Here is a 24,181-nt window from a genome sequence, read left to right as displayed (position 1 = left end):
CCCACAGAAGCTAGGAAAAAATGATATCCATTAGGTTTACATAGAAACATAGAAACATAGAAAATAGGTGCACGAGCAGGCCATTCAGCCCTTCTAGCCAGCACCGCCATTCAATGAGTTCACGGCTGAACATGAAACTTCAGTACCCCCTTCCTGATTTCTCGCCATAACCCTTGATCCCCCGAGTAGTAAGGACTTCATCTAACTCCCTTTTGAATATATTTAGTGAATTGGCCTCAACTACTTTCTGTGGTAGAGAATTCCACAGGTTCACCACTCTCTGGGTGAAGAAGTTTCTCCTCATCTCGGTCCGAAATGGCTTACCCCTTGTCCTCAGACTGTGACCCCTGGTTCTGGACTTCCCCAACATTGGGAACATTCTTTCTGCATCTAACCTGTCTAAACCAGTCAGAATTTTAAACGTTTCTATGAGGTCCCCTCTCATTCTTCTGAACTCCAGTGAATACAAGCCCAGTTGATCCAATCTTTCTTGATAGGTCAGTCCCGCCATCCCGGGAATCAGTCTGGTGAACCTTCGCTGCACTCCCTCAATAGCAAGAATGTCCTTCCTCAAGTTAGGAGACCAAAACTGTACACAATACTCCAGATGTGGCCTCACCAAGGCCCTGTACAACTGTAGGAACACCTCCCTGCCCCTGTTTAGGATAAGTATTCGCTGACGCACCCCAAATTATATCCTTTCTTTAGATTATTTTATTACTACCCACCCCCCATTTGCTCCGTTCTCTTCCCACCCATCTGTTTCTTGTGGGGTGGATTTGGCTGCTTGTTTGCAGCTTCGTCCGCCCAGGCATGAGCTTCGAGAACTGAAATTCCATCCAGTTGGATTTCTGCGCCCTTCCCCTTTTGGTCCTATGATCTTGCTCCTGTCCTCGGAATCAACTGGCGCCCATGGCATCGGCAGCCTGCTGCATTAGAACCTTACTTAATACACTATACACAGCCATGCGTTAATATAAGTTCTGTCCTTGCTCCAGTCCTTGGCTGCTGGGATGCATATTTCGACAGTCAAATTAAACAAAGCTAGTTCATGTAGTTGTGTCTGTCCTGCGTGTGCTATATCTCTCGTAGTCCATCTGTATTATCAGTGCTTGTTTAGGCCTTAAGGTTCCCAGTATCCTGATTCTCCAGAGTCGAAGTAGCCGCTGCGGTCCCATCTCGGTGAGTGTTTTATCTGCAAATTTTAAACATATAGCCTGGTCGTCACCAGGTGTTAGGTTCTGGTCTACCCATCTTTTATCCATGCATGTTGCGGTCACGCTGTGAAATCGGAGGTAAGGTTAGGTTGGGTTTGTAGACGACACTTACTCACCATGGGTTACATTGGCTCTATTGCCAGAGGTGATGGTGCTATGGCTGCGCACTGCACTATCCGTCTGGTCCCATTTAAAAAAAAAATCTCTTCCATCTTATTAATCTTAGCTTTTAACTCTTGAATTTGTTTTGTTTGAATATTTTTCTTTGATTTTTATCAGGCGAGTATTATTACATAGGCTAGTTCTGTTTTTGTTTTTATTCTGACTATCCTACCATTTCCTCTGTTAGGTGAGTCTTTTTTATTCTATTAAGAAATCCAAATTAATAATGTCCAGTATAAAACAGCTGTCAATGGAAAGGGTTAACTCCTTTACAGGTTTGTAAGAAGAGCTGATGTCATTACGTGACTTCGCGTAATCATCCGGAAAATATATCTTTTTAAGTCTTTGTGCCTTCAAAACTTGCTTAGAAATTCGGAATCGGTTAAAACAGCAGAAATCATTAGTAAAGCCGTCAAAGTAAAAGTCTTCTCATCAGGAAAGGCGGCATTTTAGAGTAAACTCCAATGTTTTCTTCTAATTGCCAAAGATTTTTTTTGATTGATTTAAAACGAGACCACACATTTTTAATAGCTATTGTGTTTACTGAAATCCAATTTTCACACACGCTGTGTACATTCTAACATTTCGTTTTATTTTACGGTCCCGTTCACTGGGCAAATCTTGTGGGGTTTTTTTCTCTCTCAGCACAAAATCTAAACATCTGTGCCAGTTTCATTTTCTATAAGAATTTAAAAATTCAGTAAGATTCTCGAATTCCCAGTTTTTTTCCTGTGCTGAGTTCGCATAGCTTAGATCTTTTCTCCTCGTTACTTTCAAAACCGTCCTGCTTGTTTAGACTGTTCGGGACTTTTCTTGATAAACAACGTCCATTTTGGAAATCTTTCAAACTGCAGTGAAACTTTTTCGTAATGTAAAATCATTATCAATGGAGTTTGTCTTTTACTACTTCAAATTCTTTTTTTTTTCCAATTAAACCAATATATTTTTCACAGCGGATATCAACTCGTATGTCTTTCCATCGCAACGTAGGCTTTGAGGGCTGCTTTTCATTATCTCAAAATCTCCAATTTCAAAGTCGTTAAAATGTCTCTTCTAAATTGCTAAAGCTTGCAGTTTTAACATTTTTCAAAAGTCCTTTTTAGACCTTCGCAGATAGCTCGCCACTCGCTCAGGAGTTTGACCTGATCCCTGAAGGTATTTCTAAATTGTTTCCAAACCTATTAGTTTTATATCTCCTTTTTTCTTTAAGAGCTCACATTTAATTTAATAATTTTTTTTCAATCCACCTCAGTATTTTGTTGTGCCTTCTCTTAATATCTCAAAATCCCAATTCAAATTTTGTAATTTCAATCTTTATTTAAAACTTTTTTTTTGAGCTGGAAGCTTTTTTTTAAAAGAAGTCATTCTTTATCTCATTCCTAGACTAAATTTATGTCTTTCAACCCAATGAAATCAATCATTGCATGTTTTCTTTCAACAAGTAAGTGAGCCTATCAAATAAATTATTTTTTTCAACCACCAGGACCATGTATTTTTTACCTTTTACTCAACAATCCTATCCTTTGTGCATTTCCTAGCTCCATAAATTATCATCCGAATATATCCACACCTGCGTTCCCAACTTAAAATGTCTCAAAACTTCCCACATAGAGGACAACACTACAAAGGGTTAAAAAAAACGTTCACTCTGTTTCGAGAAGTGGGAAGATCCTAAATTAATAAGCAGCTGCACCACTTTTCCAAACAGGCTTTTAAAAAACATGAAAAGATAAAAATTCATTTCGCAGTCAAAAAATCACACAAGGACTCTCACTCAACGACAAACATTGACAAAATTCTCTCTTCATTCAACAAAGCTTATTAATTTATTTTTTTCTTTGGCCGGCTCTATTTTTGGGTCCATGATTGCCCAATCCTGCGTCGCCCTGCGGTAAAGAAATATGTTATCCTTACACAATTCCTTTTATCCTGACACAATTCCTCGCATCGCCCCGCGATTTAGTTTTACACAATTCCTCGCGTCGCCCCGCGATTTAGTTTTACACAATTCCTCGCGTCGCCCCGTGGTAAAAAGGTAGTTTTTCTTCTCCAGAGCCTAGGCGGGCCAAGTGATATACAAGGTAGACGTCGTACTTGACTTGGACACTTATTTTCTAAGTTTAAAAGGTATTCGACAGATTGACCTGGATCTCATTCAGACGCTACCTGAGAACCAGCGAGTGGCCAAACATTCCTCAAACTTTTGGACGAGAGAAAACCGAAGTGGTATTTAATGAATACTAACTCCAGTGGCCATTTTCCTCCAGTCTCATCCAAGGCTACTTCGGTTCTTAATTCGCAAGCTTTCGGCAGTCGTCCTTTGTGATCCCACTTCTGACACCAATTGTTGATACGGATTCTTTTCCCTCAATCTGTTTTAGCGAATGCACTGATTCGAACACTTTAAAGTTTCGTTCAGACTAACGTTATGCAGACTTCATCGATGAAGGGTCTTGCTCTGATAAAGGGGCACCGACTTAATGAGTCTGTCAAATCCATCAGAGCAAGCAAAAATCATTACAAATTCAATACATTTATAAAGTTCGTGAATGGTACAATCCCCTTTTATTTGTCCTATCACATCAGCTACCGTGGCATAGATACAAGCTAAATTAGTTATTTACACTGGGCCCTCGGGTTACACACTGTCTGATCTCACTGGGCACACCCCCGGGTTACACACTGTCTGATCTCGCTGGGCCTATCCCCGGGTTGCACACTGTATGATCTCACTGGGCTTACCCCCGCGTTACATACTGTCTGATCTCACTGGGCACACCCCCGCGTTACACACTGTCTGATCTCACTGGGCCTACCCCCGCGTTACACACTGTCTGATCTCACTGGGCACACCCCCGGGTTGCACACTGTCTGATCTCACTGGGCACACCCCCGGGTTACACACTGTCTGATCTCGCTGGGCCTATCCCCGGGTTGCACACTGTATGATCTCACTGGGCCTACCCCCGCGTTACATACTGTCTGATCTCACTGGGCACACCCCCGCGTTACACACTGTCTGATCTCACTGGGCCTACCCCCGCGTTACACACTGTCTGATCTCACTGGGCACACCCCCGGGTTGCACACTGTCTGATCTCGCTGGGCCCATCCCCGGGTTACACATTGTCTGATCTCACTGGGCCTACCCCCGCGTTACACACTGTCAGATCTCACTGGGCCCACCCCCGGGTTGCTCACTGTCTGATCTCATTGGGCCCACCCCCGGTTTACAAACTGTGTGATTCCATGGGACCCCCGCGTTACACACTGTCTGATCTCCCTGGGGCCCGGGTTACACAATGTCTTGGCCCAGTGATAGTATCAGTATCTCCCACATGTCCCAAAGCCCCAGCTCCGGGCCTGTGTTAAGCTCTGGGTTTCCGTTCACAGTAAAATCCCGGCTCCCCGCCTGAGATTGCACATTGTGAGCGGTGTGACCGGGATTTTACTGCGCCACTTTCTCCGCCAGCTGCAGACTGGGCCCCCGCCCTCCCTCCATCTCTGGGCCGTGCCCTGTATTGTGAGCCGGGATCTGATGCTGACAGTAAGCGGCCCGCTTTCCCCGCTCAGTTACATCCCCTTACTGTTCGTTTACAGTCCCTGGGTGTGTGATAGAAAGCCTCAGACCTGACACTGCGCCATTTTCTTCACTGTCCCGGCCCCGCCCACAGAGCCCCTGAGCCCAGCAGCAGAAATGATTAAATGTGAGAGAATAAAGAGAGAAGTTGCTGGGAACAGTCAGCCTGAGAGCTCAGGCAGTGTGTGTGGGTGGAGAGAGAATGGATCTGAGGGAAGCTCTTTGTCATTGGCCTGACATTCAGGGGTACGGGGCTTTAGCTGCTGCTGGGAGCAGTGCAGCTGAAACCTAACATCTGTGCTTGGGCACAAGATAAAAGTTTACGGGTTTGGGGTAATATATTAGCATGGATAGAGGATTGGGTGACAAACAGTAAACAGAGAGTCGGGATAAATGGTTCATTCTCTGGTTGGCAATCAGTAACTCGTGGAGTGCCGCAGGGATCAGTGCTGGGACCCCAACTATTTACAATCTATATTAACGACTTGGAAGAGGGGACTGGGTGCAACGTAGCCAAGTTTGCTGATGATACAAAGATGGGAGGAAGGGTAATGTGTGAGGAGGACATAAAGAGACTGCAGGAGGACATAAGCAGGCTAAGTGAGTGCGCAAGAATTTGGAAGATGGAGTATAATGTTGGAAAGTGTGAGGTCATGCACTTTGGCAGAAAAAAATGAAAGAGCAAGTTATTATTTAAATGGAGAAAGATTGCAAAGTGCTGCAGTACAACGGGACCTGGGGGTACTTATGCATGAAACACAAAAGGATAGTATGCAGGTACAGCAAGCTATCAGGCAGGCCAATGGACACTTGGCCTTTATTGCAAAAGGGATGGAGTATAAAAGCAGGGAAGTCTTCTTACAACTGTACAGGGTATTGGTGAGGCCACACCTGCAATACTGTGTGAAGTTTTGTTCTCCATATTTACGAAAGGATATACTTGCTGTGGAGGTAGTTCAGAGAAGGTTCACGAGGTTGATTCCAGAGATGAGGGGATTGACTTATGAGGAAAGGTTGAGTAGGTTGTGCCTCCACTCATTGGAATTCAGAAGAATGAGAGGTGATCTTATAGAAACGTACACGATTATGAGGGAGCTTGACAAGGTGGATGCAGAGAGGATGTTTCTACTGATAGGGGAGACAAGAACTAGAGAGCATGATCTTAGAATAAGGGGCCGCCCATTTAGAACTGAGATGAGAAATTTCCTCTCTCAAAGGGTTGTGAATCTGTGGAATTCGCTGCCTCAGAGAGCAGTGGAAGCTGGGATATTAAGAAACTGACTATTTCTGTCTAAATTTATTTAAGCGATAAGGGGATAAGGGGTTATGGGGACCGTGCAGGGAAGTGGAGCTGAGTCCATGATTGGATCAGCCACGATCATATTAAATGGTGGAGCAGGTTCAAGGGGCCTTATGCCTACTCCTGCTCCTATTTCTTATGTTCTTCTGTTCTTATTTATTGAAAATATACAGGACTGTTTCCTGACTGAACATGTTAATGAAGTAACTGAGGAAAATCATATTTTGGATGTGGTGTTTAGTAGTGAGCCTGAGAACTATCAAAGACTGTATTGGGCCACTGAAGGGTGTTCAAGGACAGGTTACAAAGCACTCTCTGAGTATGGCGGAAATACCTTGCATCAGTCTTCACCCTTGAAGATCATGCTCAAATATTAGAATTTAATAATGCTAGTTTTTCTCAGTAACATTAAAAAAGAGAAGCATATTGTTTTAGAAAAAATTAAGAACTTAAACATATATAGAGCAGCCACCCGAGAGTCCACCGGGAGATGGGACATGTGCTGTGTGAGGATCCTCCGGGAGATGGGACATGTGCTGTGTGAGCCCCTCCGGGAGATGGGACATATGCTGTGTGAGGATCCTCCGGGAGGTGGGAGATGTGCTGTGTGAGGGTCCTACGGGAGATGGGACATGTGCTGTGTGAGCCCCTCCGGGAGATGGGACATGTGCTGTGTGAGGGTCTTCCGGGAGATGGGACATGCGCTGTGCGAGCCCCTGGCCGATATGTTTAATAGCTCACTGCACTCTGGAATGGTTCCTACAGATCGGAAGGAGGTTAAAGTAATCCCCATTTTTAGAACAATGTGACAAGGCAGACCTGGGTAACTATAGGTCCATCAGTTTAATATCAGTAATAGGTAAGATGCTTGAAAGAATCATAAGGGATGCAATACATTAATTGGATAGGGGGGGGACATATTAGGGACACCCAACATGGCTTCATGGAAAAAAAAGTTCATATCTCACAACTCTAATTGTATTTTTTGAAGAAGTTACAAAGTTGGTGGATGAGGGAAGCCCAGTAGACATTGTCGACTTAGATTTCCAAAACCCTTTTGACAAGGTACCGCACAAGATGCTTCTCGATAAGATTGGAGCCTCTGGTATTCGTGAAATATATTGAGCTGGATACAGAACTGGCTGGCAGGATGTAGGTAAAGAGCAGTTATAGATGGATATGGATCTGTTTGGAGTACAGTCAACAGTGGTGTCCTGCAGGAATCAGTGCTGGGACCGTTGCTTTTTACTATTTTTGTTAATGATCTGGATTTTGGGGTTGGGGGCACAATTTTGAAATGATATCAAGATCTGTGCGAGTGCTCGAACTGTAGAAGTGGCTCGTCTGATTCAGGCAGATCTTAAAGTGTTGGGACACAGGCCTCATGACTGGAAAATGATGTATAAGTTCAGTGTTATGCATGTGGGCAGGGCAAATGCTCAACATTCATACACACTCCAGTGAAAGGCATTGAAGATGGTGGAGATAGAAAGAGATTTAGACATTCTAGTGAATACATCTTTAAAGGTACACGAGCAATGCAGTATAGCGACAGCTAAAGCAAATTGTGTTGGGGTGTATCCATAGACAATTGAGTATAAGGTGAGGCGTACTGTTTTGTCTGAGTACAAGACCTTAGTCAGGCCACACTTGAAATGTTGTGTCCAGTCTTGGTCTCCTCACATGGTGGGTGATATTGAGGTTCTGGAAAGGGCCACTCGACTAATTCCAGGTCTAAAGCATCTTAGTTATCAAGGTAGGTTAAATGAGTTGGGACTCTTTACCTGAGAGCAGCGTAGACTTCGGGCGATATGATTGCGGTTTATAAGATATTGAAGGTGAAAGAGAGTGTTCCAGCTGACCGTTTATTTCAATTAAGTAGGTTAAACAGGACCAGGGACACAAATTTCAGTTGCACACTGTTAGATCTAGGTTAGACATCAGGAGGTGGTTCTTTTCCCAGAGAACAGTAGACCTCTGGAACAAGCTGCCCTCTCATGTGGTGGATGCAGACTCACTGAATTCCTTCAAGTAAAAGCTGGATTTGTTTCTGGCTGCGGCGGAGATTAACACTTACAGAAGGTAGGTACTGCAGGGAATTTAATAGCCAGAGTGATCTCCTGGACTAGTTTCGATCACTTAGATAACTTGAAGAGGAATTTCCAACATTTTATTTTCCCAAATTGTCCGAAGTTTGTTTTTAATCAGTACGTTTGCCTCTCCCAGGAGATCACATGGACTCGGGTGGAGTGGAGTGTATACGCTGTGACAGGCTTGATGGACCAGATGGTCTTTACCTGTGCATCACTTATCGTATGTATTAAAACGTTTCCCCTACACTGTCCCATCGAACAATCCCAGGGCAGGTACAGCACTGATTAGATTCAAAGTAAAGCACCTCTACACTATCTCATCAAACAATCCCAGGGCATGTACAGCAGGTACAGCACGGCTTAGATACAGAATAAATCTCTGGCCCCGAATTAGAGCCCACAGGCCCCGTGTTGACCGGCCCGGGTGAGCAGGGTCACTGGCGTCCATCTTGCACATGGTGGGATCAGGGCGCATGCACGGCCATCTTGGTTCAGGAACAGAGAGTGGGTGGGGCTTCAGGGTCTCTGTTCCCAACTGGGTCCCAGTGCCCGGGAGATGGAGCATCCTGGGCAACACATTTTTCATCATCATAGAATCAGAGACTGGTTACAACATGGAAGGAGGCCTTTTGTCCCATCGAGCCCATGCCGGCTATCTACAAGAGCTTCTACTAATCCCACTCTAGCTAATCTGTCCACACCTCTTATGATTTTGAACACCTCTGTCAAATCTCCTTTCAATCTTCTCTGTTCTGAGAACAACCCCAACTTCTCCAGACTATCCACGTTACTGAAGTCCCTCATCCCTGGAATCATTCTCGTAAATATTTTCTACACGCTCTCAAAAGGCCTTCGTATACTTACTAAAATGCCGTAACCAGAATTTCTCCACCTCATTCAACAAGCTCCCCGCTGGAGAGGAACTAAACTACAGAACCAGTGGGATCCTGTTCAACCTTCATCGTCTCCAGGCCAGGTCCAAGACCACCCCAATCTCTGTCGTTGAGCTACCGGACGCTGACAATAGATGTGTCTGCACACATACAGAGGCTGAACTCCAAGTCATAGTCAACGTATTTACGGATGTTTAGGGCCTTACACTAAACGTCCGTAAGACAAAGGTCCTCCACCAACCTGTAATCTACCACACAGCACCTCCCTCCACAGTCAGCAAGATCCACGGCGCGGCCCTGGACAACGGGGACCATTTCCCATACCTCAGGAACCTCCTATCAACAAGAGCACACATTGATGACGAGAGTCAACACCGCCTCCAGTGCAGCCTTCGGCCGCCTGAGGAAAAGAGGGTTTGAAGAGCACGCCCTCAAATTTGCGACTAAGCTCATGGTCTACAGGGCTGTAGTAATACCCACCCTCCTGTGTGGCTCAGAGACATGGACTATGTAAAGTAGGTACCTCACCCCCAGCACCCAGCTCATGGTCTACAGGGCTGTAGTAATACCCACCCTCCTGTATGGCTCCGAGACATGGACCATGTACAGTAGGTATCTCATCCCCAGCACCCAGCTCATGGTCTACAGGGCTGTAGTAATACCCACCTCCTGTATAGCTCAGAGACATGGACCATGTACAGTAGGTATATCATCCCCAGCACCCAGCTCATGGTCTACAGGGCTGTAGTAATACCCACCTCCTGTATAGCTCAGAGACATGGACCATATACAGTAGGTATATCACACCCAGCACCCAGCTCATGGTCTACAGGGCTGTAGTAATACCCACCCTCCTGTATGGTTCAGAGACATGGACCATGTACAGTAGGTATATCACCCCCAGCACCCAGCTCATGGTCTACAGGGCTGTAGTAATACCCACCCTCCTGTATGGTTCAGAGACATGGACCATGTACAGTAGGTATATCACCCCCAGCACTCAGCTCATGGTCTACAGGGCTGTAGTAATAGCCACCCTCCTGTATGGCTCAGAGACATGGACCATATACAGTAGGTTTATCACCCCCAGCACCCAGCTCATGGTCTACAGGGCTGTAGTAATACCCACCTCCTGTATGGCTCAGATACATGGACTATGTACAGGAGGTATCTCACCCCCAGCACCCAGCTCATGGTCTACAGGGCTGTAGTAATACCCACCCTCCTGTATGGCTCAGAGACATGGACTATGTACAGTAGGTACCTTACCCCCAGCACCCAGCTCATGGTCTACAGGGCTGTAATAATACCCACCTCCTCTATGGCTCAGATACATGGACTATGTACAGTAGGTATCTCACCCCCAGCACCCAGCTCATGGTCTACAGGGCTGTAGTAATACCCACCCTCCTGTATGGCTCAGAGACATGGACTATGTGAAGTAGGTATCTCACCCCCAGCACCCAACTCATGGTCTGCAGGGCTGTAGTAATACCCACCTCCAGTATGGCTCAGATACATGGACTATGCACAGCAGGTATCTCACCCCCAGCACCCAGCTCATGCTCTACAGGGCTGTAGTAATACCCACCCTCCTGTATGGCTCAGAGACATGGACTATGTACAGTAGGTATCTCACCCCCAGCACCCAGCTCATGGTCTACAGGGCTGTAGTAATACCCACCCTCCTGTATGGCTCAGAGATATGGACTATGTACAGTAGGTATATCACCCCCAGCACCCAGCTCATGGTCTACAGAGCTGTAGTAATACCCACCCTCCTGTATGGCTCAGAGACATGGACTATGTACAGTAGGTATCTCACCCCCAGCACCCAGCTCATGGTCTACAGGGCTGTAGTAATACCCACCCTCCTGTATGGCTCAGAGATATGGACTATGTACAGTAGGTATATCACCCCCAGCACCCAGCTCATGGTCTACAGGGCTGTAGTAATAACCACCCTCCTGTTTGTCTCAGAGACATGGACTATGTACAGTAGGTATCTCACCCCCAGCACCCAGCTCATGGTCTCCAGGGCTGTAGTAATACCCACCCTCCTGTATGGCTCAGATACATGGACTATTTACAGTAGGTATCTCACCCCCAGCACCCAGCTCATGGTCTACAGGGCTGTAGTAATACCCACCCTCCTGTATGGCTCAGAGACATGGACCATGTACAGTAGGTATATCACCCCCAGCACCCAGCTCATGGTCTACAGGGCTGTAGTAATACCCACCCTCCTGTATGGCTCAGAGACATGGACTATGTACAGTAGACAGCTCAAGTCGCTGGAGAAATACCACCAACGATTTCTCCGCAATATCCTGCAAATTCCCTGGGAGGACAGACACACCAACGTTAGAGTCGTCGACCAGGCCAACATCCCCAGCATTGAAGCACTGACCACATTTGATCAGCTCTGCTGGGCAGGCCACATTGTCAGCATGCCAGACATGAGACTCCCAAAGCAAACACTCCACTCGGAACTCCTTCACAGCAAATGAGCCAAAGGTGTGGCAGAGGAAACGTTACAAGGACACCCGCAAAGTCTCCCTGATAAAGTGCAACATCCCCATCGACATCTGGGAGTCCCTGACTAAAGACCGCCCTAAGTGGAGGAAGATCATCCGGGAGAGCGCTGAGTACCTCGAGTTTCATCGCCGAGAGCATGCAGAAATCAACCGCAGGCATCAGAAAGAATGTGCGGCAAACCTGTCCCACCCACCCCTTCCCTCAACGACTATCTGTCCCACCTGTGACAGGGACTGTGGCTCTCGTTTTGGACTGTTCAGCCACCTAAGGACTCATTTTTAGAGTGGAAACATGTCTTCCTCGATCCGAGGGACTGCCTATGATGATGATGATGACCCAGAACTGCACACAATACTCCAGTTGAGGCCGAACCAGAGTTTTATGCAGGTTCAACATAATATCCACACTTCTGTACTCTATACCTCTATTCATGAAGCCGAGGGTCCCTTAAGTTTTTGTAACCACTTTCTCAACCTGTGCTGCCACCTTCAGTGATTGGTGCACATATACTCCTGGGTCTCTCTGTTCATGCACCCCTTTAGTTTACATTTACTCTCCTCTTTCTTCCTCCCAAAATGTATCACTTTTGAACTTTTCTCCGTTAAGTTTCATCTGCCACATCTGCCCATTCCACAAGCCTGTCCATGTCTTTCTGAAGTCTATCACTACCTCCTCACTGTTCACTGTACTTCCAACTTTTGTGTGAGCTGTCGATTTGGAAATTGTGCCCTGTACACCCAAGTCTAGGTCATTAATATAGATTAAAAAAAAGCAGTGGCCCCAATACCGACCTCTGGGGAACACCACTTCCTCCAGTCTGAAAAACAACCATTCACCACTACTCTGTGTGTGTCACTTAGCCACTTTCATATCCATGCTGCCACTGTCCCCGTTATTCCATGGGCTTCGATTTTGCTGGTATGGGTAACACGCCTGGGATCAGTAAACACAAAACCCAGTCTGTTAATCACTTTCAGCTACTGGACTTAGCGTGTACCCCACAGCATCTCTTCTCCCTTCAATATGTGAATAGGGCATCACGCCTGTAAACCTGGTTTAAGTTTATATCCACTCAGCAAATCTATTTAAGAAAAGCCTGTTAAGGTGCCAGTGTGCTACTGGTTTGATTGGCATTTTGCCTGTAATGGACTCCGTATCTTGGTCTTCAAGGAAGGATATACCTGCATTGGAGGCAGTTCAGAGAAGGTTCACGAGGTTGATTCCGCAGATGAGGGGATTGACTTACGAAGATAGCTTGAATAGGTTGGGCCTAAGCACATTGGAGTTCAGAAGAATGAGAGGTGATTTTATCAAAACATAAGATAATGAGGGGGCTTGACAAGGTGGATGCAGACAGGATATTTCCACTTATATGGGAAACTAAAACTAGGGGACATAGTCTTAAAATAAGGGGCCACCCAATTAAAACTGAGATGAGGAATTTCTTCTCTGAGGGTGGTAAATCCATGGAATTCTCTGCCCAGGAGAGCTATGGAGGCTGGGTCTTTGAATATATTTAAGGCGGAGATAGAGAGATGTTTGAGCGATAAGTGAGTAAAGGCTTATGGGGAGTGGGCAGGGAAGTGGAACTGAGTCCATGATCAGATCAGCCATGACCTTATTGAATGGTGGAGCAGGCCCGAGGGGCCAAATGGCCTACTCCAGCTCCTATTTCTTATGTTCTCATGTTCTAATTGAACATTTCTCCCAGGATAACCTTATCTGTAATGAAATATGTGTCTTTTAATAAGCCTCAGGTCCTTGCTCATGTCTGCTGCAGATTCCGGAGTTGATGGGATTGACTTATGACGATAGGTTGAGTAGGTTGGCCTATACACATTGGAGTTCAGAAGAATGAGGTGATCCCAGTGTGTCCCTGAAGGACTGTGTCCAGGCTGAAGTTCTGTTCCCCCCAGTAAGATCCTCCCCATAGATTGTCCTTTCTCAACGCCAGCCAGGTGATGCTAAACACTCAGGTGGGAAAGACAAAAAACCACAACAATGTGTTTAAAGCAACACTAATTTATATGTCTGTATCCCAAATATTAAACCCCTTTCCAGTTACAGGATTTATTAACATCAGCGTTGCAGGAGTTATAAACCCCAACTATCAAAATGAAGTCAATGCAGTCCAGAATGCGATTAACAGCAGAATCCAACCCCTGCATTCACTTGTGAACTCGCTGGTGTGTCAGCAGGTTGGATGATGTAGTGAATCCCTTCCCACGGTCGGAGCAGGTGAACGGCCTCTCCCCAGTGTGAACTCGCTGGTGTTTCAGCAGTTGGGATGATGTAGTGAATCCCTTCCCACAGTCGGAGCAGGTGAACGGCCTCTCCCCAGTGTGAACTCGCTGGTGTATCAGCAGGTTGGATGACCGAGTGAATCCCTTCCCACAGTCGGAGCAGGTGAACGGCCTCTCCCCAGTGTGAACTCGCTGGTGTGTCAGCAGGTTGGATGATGCAGTGAATCCCAACCCACAGTTGGAGCAGGTGAACGGTCTCTCCCCAGTGTGAACTCGCCGATGTGTTTCCAGCTGGGACACGTAGTTGAAACGTTTCCCACAATCCCCATATTTACACAGTTTCTTCTCAGTGTGACTGCACTTAAGTCTCTCCAGGTTGGACGATCGACTGAAGCCTTGTCCACACACAGAGCACGTGTACCGTTTCTCCCCACTGCGAAAGGTGCCTTCTGCTTCCATGGTCAAAAGCTGATGATATTCCAGTCCCGAAGTACCAAGTGACTGCAAGATCTTGAAGTGATGTTTGGTTTGAGCTTCCAGTCTACAAATCCTCCCCTTTTAACACCCTGTAAAGTGAATTTCAAACAGGAAAAGGGAGTGCGAGAGAGAACCCACAAAAACACAAAGGCAGGTTGTGAAATGGAGCTTAATGAATCTGATCATTTGTGGGGCCGGCACGAGAAAAAAGTGACCATGAAAGCTGCCGGATTGTCGTAAAAACACATCTGGGTCACTGCTGTACTTCAGGGAAGGGAACCCGGGGACCGAGAGCCACACACGGTGTTGCCCGGGGACTGAGAGCCACACTTGGTGTTGCCCGGGGACCGAGAGCCACACTCGGTGTTGCCCGGGGACCGAGAGCCGCACTTGGTGTTGCCCGGGGACTGAGAGCCACACTCGGTGTTGCCCGGGGACCGAGAGCCGCACTCGGTGTTGCCCGGGGACTGAGAGCCACACTCGGTGTTGCCTGGGGACTGAGAGCCGCACTCGGTGTTGCCCGGGGATCGAGAGCCGCACTCGGTGTTGCCCGGGGACCGAGAGGTACACTCGGTGTTGCCCGGGGTCTGAGAGCCGCACTTGGTGTTGCCCGGGGACTGAGAGCCACACTCGGTGTTGCCCGGGGACCGAGAGCCACACTCGGTGTTGTCTGGGGACTGAGAGCCGCACTCGGTGTTGCCCGGGGATCGAGAGCCGCACTCGGTGTTGCCCGGGGACCGAGAGCCGTACTCGGTCTTGCCCGGGGACTGAGAGCCACACTCGGTGTTGCCTGGGGACTGAGAGCCGCACTCGGTGTTGCCCGGGGACCGAGAGCCACACTCGGTGTTGCCTGGGGAATGAGAGCCGCAATCGGTGTTGCCCGGGGACCGAGAGCCGCACTCGGTGTTGCCCGGTGACTGAGAGCCGCACTCGGTGTTGCCCGGGGACTGAGAGCCACACTCGGTGTTGCCCGGGGACTGAGAGCCACACTCGGTGTTGCGCGGGGACCGAGAGCCACACTCGGTGTTGCCCGGGGACCGAGAGCCACACTCGGTGTTGCCCGGGGACTGAGAGCCACACTCGGTGATGCCCGGGGACCGAGAGCCACACTCGGTGTTGCCCGGGGACTGAGAGCCACACTCGGTCTTGCCCGGGGACCGAGAGCCACACTCGGTGTTGCCCAGTGACTGAGAGCCACACTCGGTGTTGCCCAGTGACTGAGAGCCACACTCGGTGTTGCCCGGGGACCGAGAGCCACACTCGGTCTTGCCCGGGGACCGAGAGCCACACTCGGTGTTGCCCGGTGACTGAGAGCCACACTCGGTGTTGCCCGGGGACTGAGAGCCACACTCGGTGTTGCCCGGGGACTGAGAGCCACACTCGGTGTTGCCCGGTGACTGAGAGCCACACTCGGTGTTGCCCGGTGACTGAGAGCCACACTCGGTGTTGCCCGGTGACTGAGAGCCACACTGGGTGTTGCCCGGGCCCCCGAGAGCCACACTCGGTGTTGCTCGGAGACTGAGAGCCACACTCGGTGTTGCCCGGGGACTGAGAGCCACACTCGGTGTTGCCCGGGGACCGAGAGCCACACTCGGTGTTGCCCGGGGACCGAGAGCCTCACTCGGTGTTGCCCGGGGACCGAGAGCCGCACTCGGTCAAAAAGGAGGCAGACAAAAAGCAGGAAACTATAGACCAGTTAGCCTAACATCTGTGGTTGGGAAAATGTTGAAGAGTTCATTCTTAAAGAAGCAGTAGCACGACATTTGGGAAAGCATAATTCGGACAGGCAGAGTCAGCATGGATTTATGAAGGGGATGTTAAGTTTGACAAATGTGCTGGAATTCTTTGAGCATGTAATGAACAGGGTGGATAAAGTGGGTGTGGTGTATTTGGACGCCCAGAAGGCATTTGACAAGGTGCCATATAAAAGATTACTGCACAAGATAAAAGTTCATGGGCTGGGGGTAATATATTAGCATGGATCGAGGTTTGGCTAACTAACAGACAACAGAGAGGTTGGGTGAATAGTTCATTCTTGGGTTGGGAATCAGTAACTAGTGGGGTGCCGCAGGGATCAGTGCTGGGACCCCAACTATTTACAATCGATATTAACGACTTGGAAGAAGGGACCGACTGTAACGTAGCCAAGTTTGCTGGCGATATAAAGATGGGAGGAAAAGCAATGTGTGAGGAGGACACAAATAATCTGCAAAAGGAAACAGACAGGCTAAGTGAGTGGGCAAAAATTTGGCAGATGGAGTATAATGTTGGAAAGTGTGAGGTTATGCATTATGGCAGAAAAAAAATCAAAGAGCAAGTTATTATTTAAATGGAGAAAGATTGCAAAGTGCTGCAGTACAGCAGGACCTGGGGTACTTGTGCATGAAACACAAAAGGTTGGTATGCAGGTACAGCAGGTGTTCAGGAAGGCCAACTGAATCTTGGCCTTTATTGCAAAGGGGTTGGAGTATAAAAACAGGGAAGTCTTGCTACAGTTATACAAGTTATTGGTGAGACCACACCTTGAATACTGCGTGCAGTTTTGGTTTCCATATTTATAAAAGGACATACTTGCTTTGGAGGAAGTTGAGAGAAGGTTCACTCGGTTGATTCCGGAGATGAGGGGGTTGACTTATGAGAAAAGATTGAGGAGGTTGGGCCTCTACTCATTGAATTCAGAAGAACGAATGAGAGGTGATTTATCAAAACGTATAAGATAATGAGGGGGCTTGACAAGGTGGTATCAGAGAGGATGTTTTCACTGATCGGGGAGACTACAACTAGGGGGCATAATCTTAGAATAAGGGGCCCCCATTTAAAACTGAGATGAGGAGGAATTTCTTCTCTCAGAGGGTTATAAACCTGTGGAATTCGCTGCCTCAGAGACCTGTGGAAGCTGGGACATTGAATATATTTAAGACAGAGATAGACATTGTCTTAACTGATAAGGGAATAAGGGGTTATGGGGAGCGGGCAGGGAAGTGGTCCCGAGTCCGTAATCGGATCAGCCATGATCGTATTAAATGGTGGAGCAGGCTCGAGGGGCCGTATACCTACTCCTGCTCCTATTTCTTATGTTCTTATTTTCTTATATAGTGGGTGTCTGGTATGGGAATGTGGATTTGATTCTGTATCTGTCCATCTCTGGTATGTGGATGAGGGTTTTACTCTGTATGTTAGTTTCTGATACGAGAGCGTGGGTTTTATCCAGTACCTGTCAATTTCTGGTAATTGTCTGTGTGTTTCATTCTGTAACAAAAAGGGCCACATTACAACAATAAGAGTGTTTAAAAAAAACAAGCCTGAAAGCTCTGAGTCTCAAAGCGAGAAGCATTCGTAATAAGAGGGACGAATTAACTGCACAGATAGCTGTTAACGGATATGATGTAATTGGGATTACTGAGACATGGCTCCAGGGTAACCAAGGCTGGGAACATAACATCCAGGGGTATTCAATATTCAGGAAGGATAGCCAGAAAGGAAAAGGAGGTGGGGTAGTGTTAATGGTTAAAGAGGAGGTTAATGCAATAGTAAGGTAGGACATTAGCTGGGATAATGTGGAATCTATATGGGTAGAGCTGCGCAACACCAAAGTGCAGAAAACGTTAGTTGGGGTTATGTACAGACCACTAAACAGTAGTAGGGAGGTTGGGGATGGCATCAAACAGGAAATTAGGGAATCGTGCAATAAGGGTACAACAGTTATCATGGGTAACCTTAACCTCGATATTGATTGGGCTATCCAAACTTAGCAATACTGTGGAGGAGGTTTTTCTGGAGTGCCTCAGGGATGATTTTCTAGACCAATATGTTGAGGAACCAACTGGAGAGCAGGCCATCCTAGACTGGGTCTTGTGTAACGAGAGAGGATTAATTAGCAATCTGGTCATGCGTGGCCCCTTGGGGAAGAGTGACCATAATATGGTAGAATTCTTCATTAAGCTGGAGAGTGACACAGTTAACTCAGAGACTAGGGTCCTGAACTTAAAGGAAACTTCAATGGTATGAGACGTGATTAGGCTAGGATGAACTGGTGAATGATACTTAAAGGGTTGACGGTGGATAGGCAATGGCAGACATTTAAAGATCACATGGATCAATTACAACTATTGTACATCCCTGTCTGGCATAAAAATAAAACCGAAAAGGTGGCTCAACCGTGGCTAACAAGCGAAATTAGGGACAGTGTTAAATCCAAGGAAGAGGCATATAAATTGGCCAGAAAAAGCAGCAAACCTGAGGACTGGGAGAAATTTAGAATTCAGCAGAGGAGGACTAAGGGTGTAATTAGGAGGGGGAAAATAGAGTATGAGAGTAAGCTTGCAGGGAACATAAAAACTGACTGCAAAAGCTTCTATAGATATGTGAAGAGAAAAAGATTGATGAAGACAAACATGGTCCCTTGCAGTCAGAATCAGGTGAATTCATAATAGGTAACAAGGAAATGACAGACCAATTGAAGAAATACTTTGGTTCTGTCTTCACAAAGGAAGACACGAATAACCTCCCAAAACTACTAGGGGACCGAGGGTCTAACAGGAAGGAGGAACTGAGGGAAATCCTTATTAGCCAGGAAATGGTTGTTGGGAAACTGATGGAACTGAAGGCCGATAAATCCCCAGGGCCTGATAGTCTGCATCCCAGAGTAGTTAAAGAAATGGCCCTAGAAATAGAAGATGCATTGGTGGTCATTTTCCTGAATTTCATGGACTATGGATCAGTACCTATGGATTGGAGGGTAGCTAATGTAACCCCACTTTTTTAAAAAAAGGAGGGGGAGATAAAACGGAATTATAGACCGGTTTGCCTGACATCGGTGTGGGGAAAATGCTGGAATCAATTACTAAAGATGTAATAGCAGAGCATTTGGAAAGCAGTGACAGGATCGGTCCAAGTCAGCATGGATTTATGAAAGGGAATTCATGCTTGACAAATCTTCGAGAGTGTTTTGAGGATGTAACCAGTGGATGTGGTGTATTTGGAATTTCAAAAGACTTTTGACAAGGTCCCACACAAGAGATTAGTGTGCAAAATTAAAGCACATGGTATTGGGGGTAATGTATTGACGTGATAAAGAACCGGTTGGCAGACAGGAAGCAAAGAGTCGGAATAAACAGGTCTTTTTCAGAATGGCAGGCAGTGACTAGTGGGGTGCTGCAAGGTTCAGTGCATTGATCCCAACTATTTACAATATATATTAATGATTTAGACGATGGAATTGAAGGTAATATCTCCAAGTTTGCAGATGACACTAAGCTGGGTGGCAGTGTGAACTGTGAGTAGGATGCTAAGTGGCTGCAGATTGACTTGGACAGGTTAGGTGAATGGGCAATTGCATGGCAGATGCAGTATAATCTGGATTATTGTGAGGTTATCCACTTTGGTGGCAAAAACAGGAAGGCAGATTATCTGAATGGTGAGAGATTAGTAAGATGGGAGGTGCAAATAGACCTGGGTGTCATGGTACATCAAGTCACTGAAGGTAGGCATGCAGGTCCAGCAGGCAGTAAAGAAAGCAACTGGCATGCTGGCCTTCATAGCGAGGGGGTTTGAGTATAGGAGCAGGGAGGTGTTGCTGCAGTTGTACAGGGCCTTGGTGAGGCCACACCTTGGGTATTATGTGCAGTCTTGGTCTATTAATCTGAGCAAGGACTTGCTTGCTATTGAGGGAGTGCAGCGAAGGTTCAACAGACTAATTCCCGGGATGGCAGGACTGACATATGAAGAAAGACTGGATCAGCTAGGCTTACACTCACTGGAATTTAGAAGAATGAGAGGGGATCTCATAGAAACATATAAAATAATGACGGGACTGGACAGGTTAGAGGCAGGAAGAATGTTCCTGATGTTGGGGAAGTCCAGAATCAGGGTCACAGTCTAAGGATAAGGGATAAGCCATATCGGACTGAAATGAGGAGAAACTTTTTCACCCAGAGAGTGGTAAACCTGTGCAATTCTCTACCACAGAAAGTTGTGGAGTCCAGTTCGTTGGATATATTCAACAGGGAGTTAGATGTGGCCCTTACGGCTAAGGGGATCATGGGGTATAGAGAGAAAGCGGGAGTGAGGTACTGAAGTTGCATGATCAGATTGAATGGTGGTGCAGGCTCGAAGGGCCGAATGGCCTACTCCTGCACCTATTTTCGATGTTTCTTTCCATTCTTGGTGTGTGAGTGTGTTCTGCGCTGTATCTGTCCATTTCTGTTATGTGAACGTTAGCTCTACTCCATACCCATCATTCTCCAGTTGTTAGTATTGTTTTACTGTGTACCACCAATTCCTGATAGAGTATTGGTTTTACTTTCGAACTGTCAATTTGTGTTATGGAGGTGAGTTTTCAGCTGAATCTGTCGGTCTCTGGTAAATGAGTCTGAGTTTTACTCTGTATCTATCTGTCTCTGGTATGTGAGTGTGGGCCTTTATCTGTATCTCTCCATTTCAGTTATGGGAGCCTGGGTTTTATTCTGTACCTGTCAAGTTCTGATCTGTGATTGTGGGCCTCACTCTATAACTACTAGTTTCTGTTTAATTGTGAGTGGACTTTCCTTTGTACCTGTTAGTTTCTGGAATGAAAAAGAGATCTTTACCCTGTACCTGTCAATTACTGGTTCGTGAGTCTGGGCATGTCACTGTATGTCAATTTATTTTAAGGGAATATGGATTTTAAGATGTCAGCCTCTGATATGTGAGTATGGGTTTTATACTGTATCTCTCAGTCTCTGATATGTGAGTGTGGGTTTTATACTGTATCACTCAGTCTCTGATATGTGAGTATGGGTTTTATACTGTATCTCTCAGTCTCTGATATGTGAGTATGGGTTTTATACTGTATCACTCAGTCTCTGATATGTGAGTATGGGTTTTATACTGTATCTCTCAGTCTCTGATATGTGAGTGTGGGTTTTATACTGTATCAGTCAGTCTCTGATATGTGAGTATGGGTTTTATACTGTATCTCTCAGTCTCTCATATGTGAGTGTGGGTTTTATACTGTATCTCTCAGTCTCTGATATGAGAGTATGGGTTTTATACTGTATCACTCAGTCTCTGATATGTGAGTGTGGGTTTTATACTGTATCACTCAGTCTCTGATATGCAAGTGTGTGTATTTTTCTGTAATTGTCAGGTTTTGGTGTGTGTTGAGGTTTAATCTGTGCCTCTCAGTTTCTGCTGCGGTAGTCTGAGTTTAATCTGTATTTTCCAGTCTCTGGTATGTGAACGTGAGAATCAATTTTACTTTTTACCTGTATTTCTCTGATATGTGAGTGAAGATTTTGCCTTCTCCGTGTCATTGTTCAGATGTGTGTGTGTGGGTTTTACTCTGCCCCGATCAGTTCCTGCGATGCAAGTAACAATTTTACTTACTGCCTTTCAGTTTTCCGATATGTTCCCATGGGATTTACACTTTACCTGTCACTCTCTGGTATGCAAGTGGGGATTTTATTCTGTTACTGTCACTTTCATTTCTGTGGGTGTGTGTTGTATACTGTATCTGTCAGTCTGTGGTACAGGAATGTGGGTTTTATTCTGCACCTGTCATCTTCTGGTATGTTCGGGGGGTTAAATACTGAATCTGTCAGATTCTGAAACATGAATATGGCTTTTGCTCTGTACCCGTCAGCTTCTGATATGCGAGTGTGGTTTATACTTTCTGTTTGACATTTTTTCTGATAGATGATTGTGTTTTATTCTCTACCTGCCAGTTTCTGGCAAGTGAGTGTGGGTGTTTAATGTACCGTCAGTGTGATCTGTTTCAATGGTGAAACAGCATCTGATTCTACTGCTCCATGTGGCTGTAAGATTCACAATGTAACTCTGCCACTTCGGATCACTGTGGGACTGACAGCTTCTGCTGCCTGTGACAATAGGATTGAGGCCAGTTCTGTGTCTCTGCGCTCCGTGAGTGATAATCTACTTACTGTGTGTGAGAAGGAGCTGCCTGCACTGTTCCTTGTATTCTGGGTGGAGAAATGATCACATTTGTTCTGGCTGGTTGAAGAATTTTGCTGTGAGAAGAATAATACGAGAACATTATTAGCTCTAAGATATGGATGCGGGGACAATACGATGTATCTGAGGGAGTGACAATGTAGCTCTCGATCATCAGCAACACGGTTTTGGGGAACTCAGTTCACCGAAATATAACCCGTCTTTAAAATATCTTCTCCCACACTCCTCTCCTGGTACCTGCAATAGATGCACTTTGTGAGATTGCCCACACCCTCACTGTTAGACTGTGTTTCCACTGCTCACTGCCCAAGAACAACAGACACGGTGAGATTGGAACTGAATCAGGAACACTCACGACTGATTTGGGGAAAGAAAGCAGCAATGACTTGAAAGAGCGAGTGGTTTACTTTCTCTGTTACCTTACACTGTCCACACACAGCCTGAGCATACCCTCCCCCTTCCCCCACTCACACCATGTCCCGGAACAAGTTCCTGCTCCACTCTGCCTCTTACACACAGCCCCCGAGGGAACTAAACCAGGAATATTCATGACTGGTTTGGAGAGAGAAAGCAGCAGATTGTAAATAGTGGATTCTGCCCATTCTGTCTCCCTTACCCTGGACACACACTGTCCACACATAGCCCGAGAATGGCCTCTCCCTTCCCCCACTCACACTACGCACTGACACTGGTTCTTGGTCCACTCTGCCCCTTACACACAGCCCCCGAGGGAATTAAACCAGGAACGTTCACTCCTGGTTTGGAGAGAGAAAGCAGCAGATTGTAAATAGCGGATTCTGCCCATTCTGTCTCCCTTACCCTGGACACACACTGTCCACACAAAGCCCGAGAATGGCCTCTCCCTTCCCCCACTCACACCACGCACTGAGACTGGTTCTTGGTCCACTCTGCCCCTTACACACAGCCCCCGACTCCCCCTGAACTCCCCCCGGACTCAATGCCGATCTCTGAGCCTTACCCTGGGGTCGTGGTGTCTCCAATCCCGGCTGTTTTAAACCATCTTCTTCCACTCACTGAGTGAATGGTGATCCCAGGCAGGGCTGGGGCAGGGAAGGGTGCATGTGCTATTCTGCTCACTGGGAATGACACAGGGGGTGGGGCTGAACCGCGCATGCGCAGCTCTCTGTATTAATTCAATCTGTAAAAATCAAAGTGCACTTTTCCCAATTTCCTTTTATCAGAATCTGAGCAAAGGAACTCAGCGGTTACTTTACCAAGATGGCCGCGCATGCGCTTTGCTGCTCACTGAACCAAGATGGCGGAGGACTGACCCTGCCTTCCTGTACAAAGATGGCCGCCGTTACCCGGGGCCTGTGACCGGGAGAAAGCCTCGAGGCTGCAGCCGCCGATATTCCGGTTGTTATTCCGGGCTTCCGGCGGGCACCGGTTGTTTATGAAGCCTCCCCGGCTCCCCGCTGGTCCTTTACTCCCCTCCGCCCCGCGGAGAATGGACTGTTTTGCGGAACAGATGTTCACCATGTCCTTTCCGCCATTACACGCACCGCGCATGCTCCAAACACAGCTCGGTCTCGCACCTGCGCACTGGGCCCCTGTAGTCTGGGCTCGGCACGTCCTCCGTCGCGGGGAATGCTGGGTAAATACCCAAGACCACCTCAGTCACCGGGAGAGGATGTACTGGGCCCCCATTGGGCACTGAACATGTTCATTCTGGCACTCAGTCATTGTTCCTGCTGCTCTGTATAACCC

The 24,181-nt window shown here is 46.9% G+C and overlaps 1 protein-coding gene across 2 annotated transcripts; it reads right to left on the bottom strand.

The window, feature by feature from the left end:
- Window positions 1-13,789: 13,789 nt before the first annotated feature.
- On the bottom strand, window positions 13,790-23,960 carry LOC139238075 (zinc finger protein 664-like). Of its 2 annotated transcripts, none has more exons than XM_070867433.1 (3): window positions 23,433-23,960; window positions 22,423-22,509; window positions 13,790-14,592 (listed from the first exon to the last, which is right to left on the bottom strand). In XM_070867433.1, the coding sequence occupies exon 3, from the start codon at window positions 14,483-14,485 to the stop codon at window positions 13,952-13,954; it is 534 nt and encodes a 177-aa protein (XP_070723534.1). In that variant the 5' UTR covers window positions 14,486-14,592; window positions 22,423-22,509; window positions 23,433-23,960; the 3' UTR covers window positions 13,790-13,951. The 2 variants fall into 2 exon arrangements, with proteins under 2 accessions (XP_070723534.1, XP_070723535.1); XM_070867434.1 differs by having other exon boundaries at window positions 23,746-23,960.
- Between the last annotated feature and the right edge of the window lie 221 nt (window positions 23,961-24,181).

The sequence above is a fragment of the Pristiophorus japonicus genome, chromosome 25 (genome assembly GCF_044704955.1).
Source record: "Pristiophorus japonicus isolate sPriJap1 chromosome 25, sPriJap1.hap1, whole genome shotgun sequence".
NCBI lineage: Eukaryota > Metazoa > Chordata > Chondrichthyes > Pristiophoridae > Pristiophorus > Pristiophorus japonicus.
Note: the sequence above shows the minus strand (reverse complement) of the source record. Positions and strands in the feature narration are given on the sequence as shown.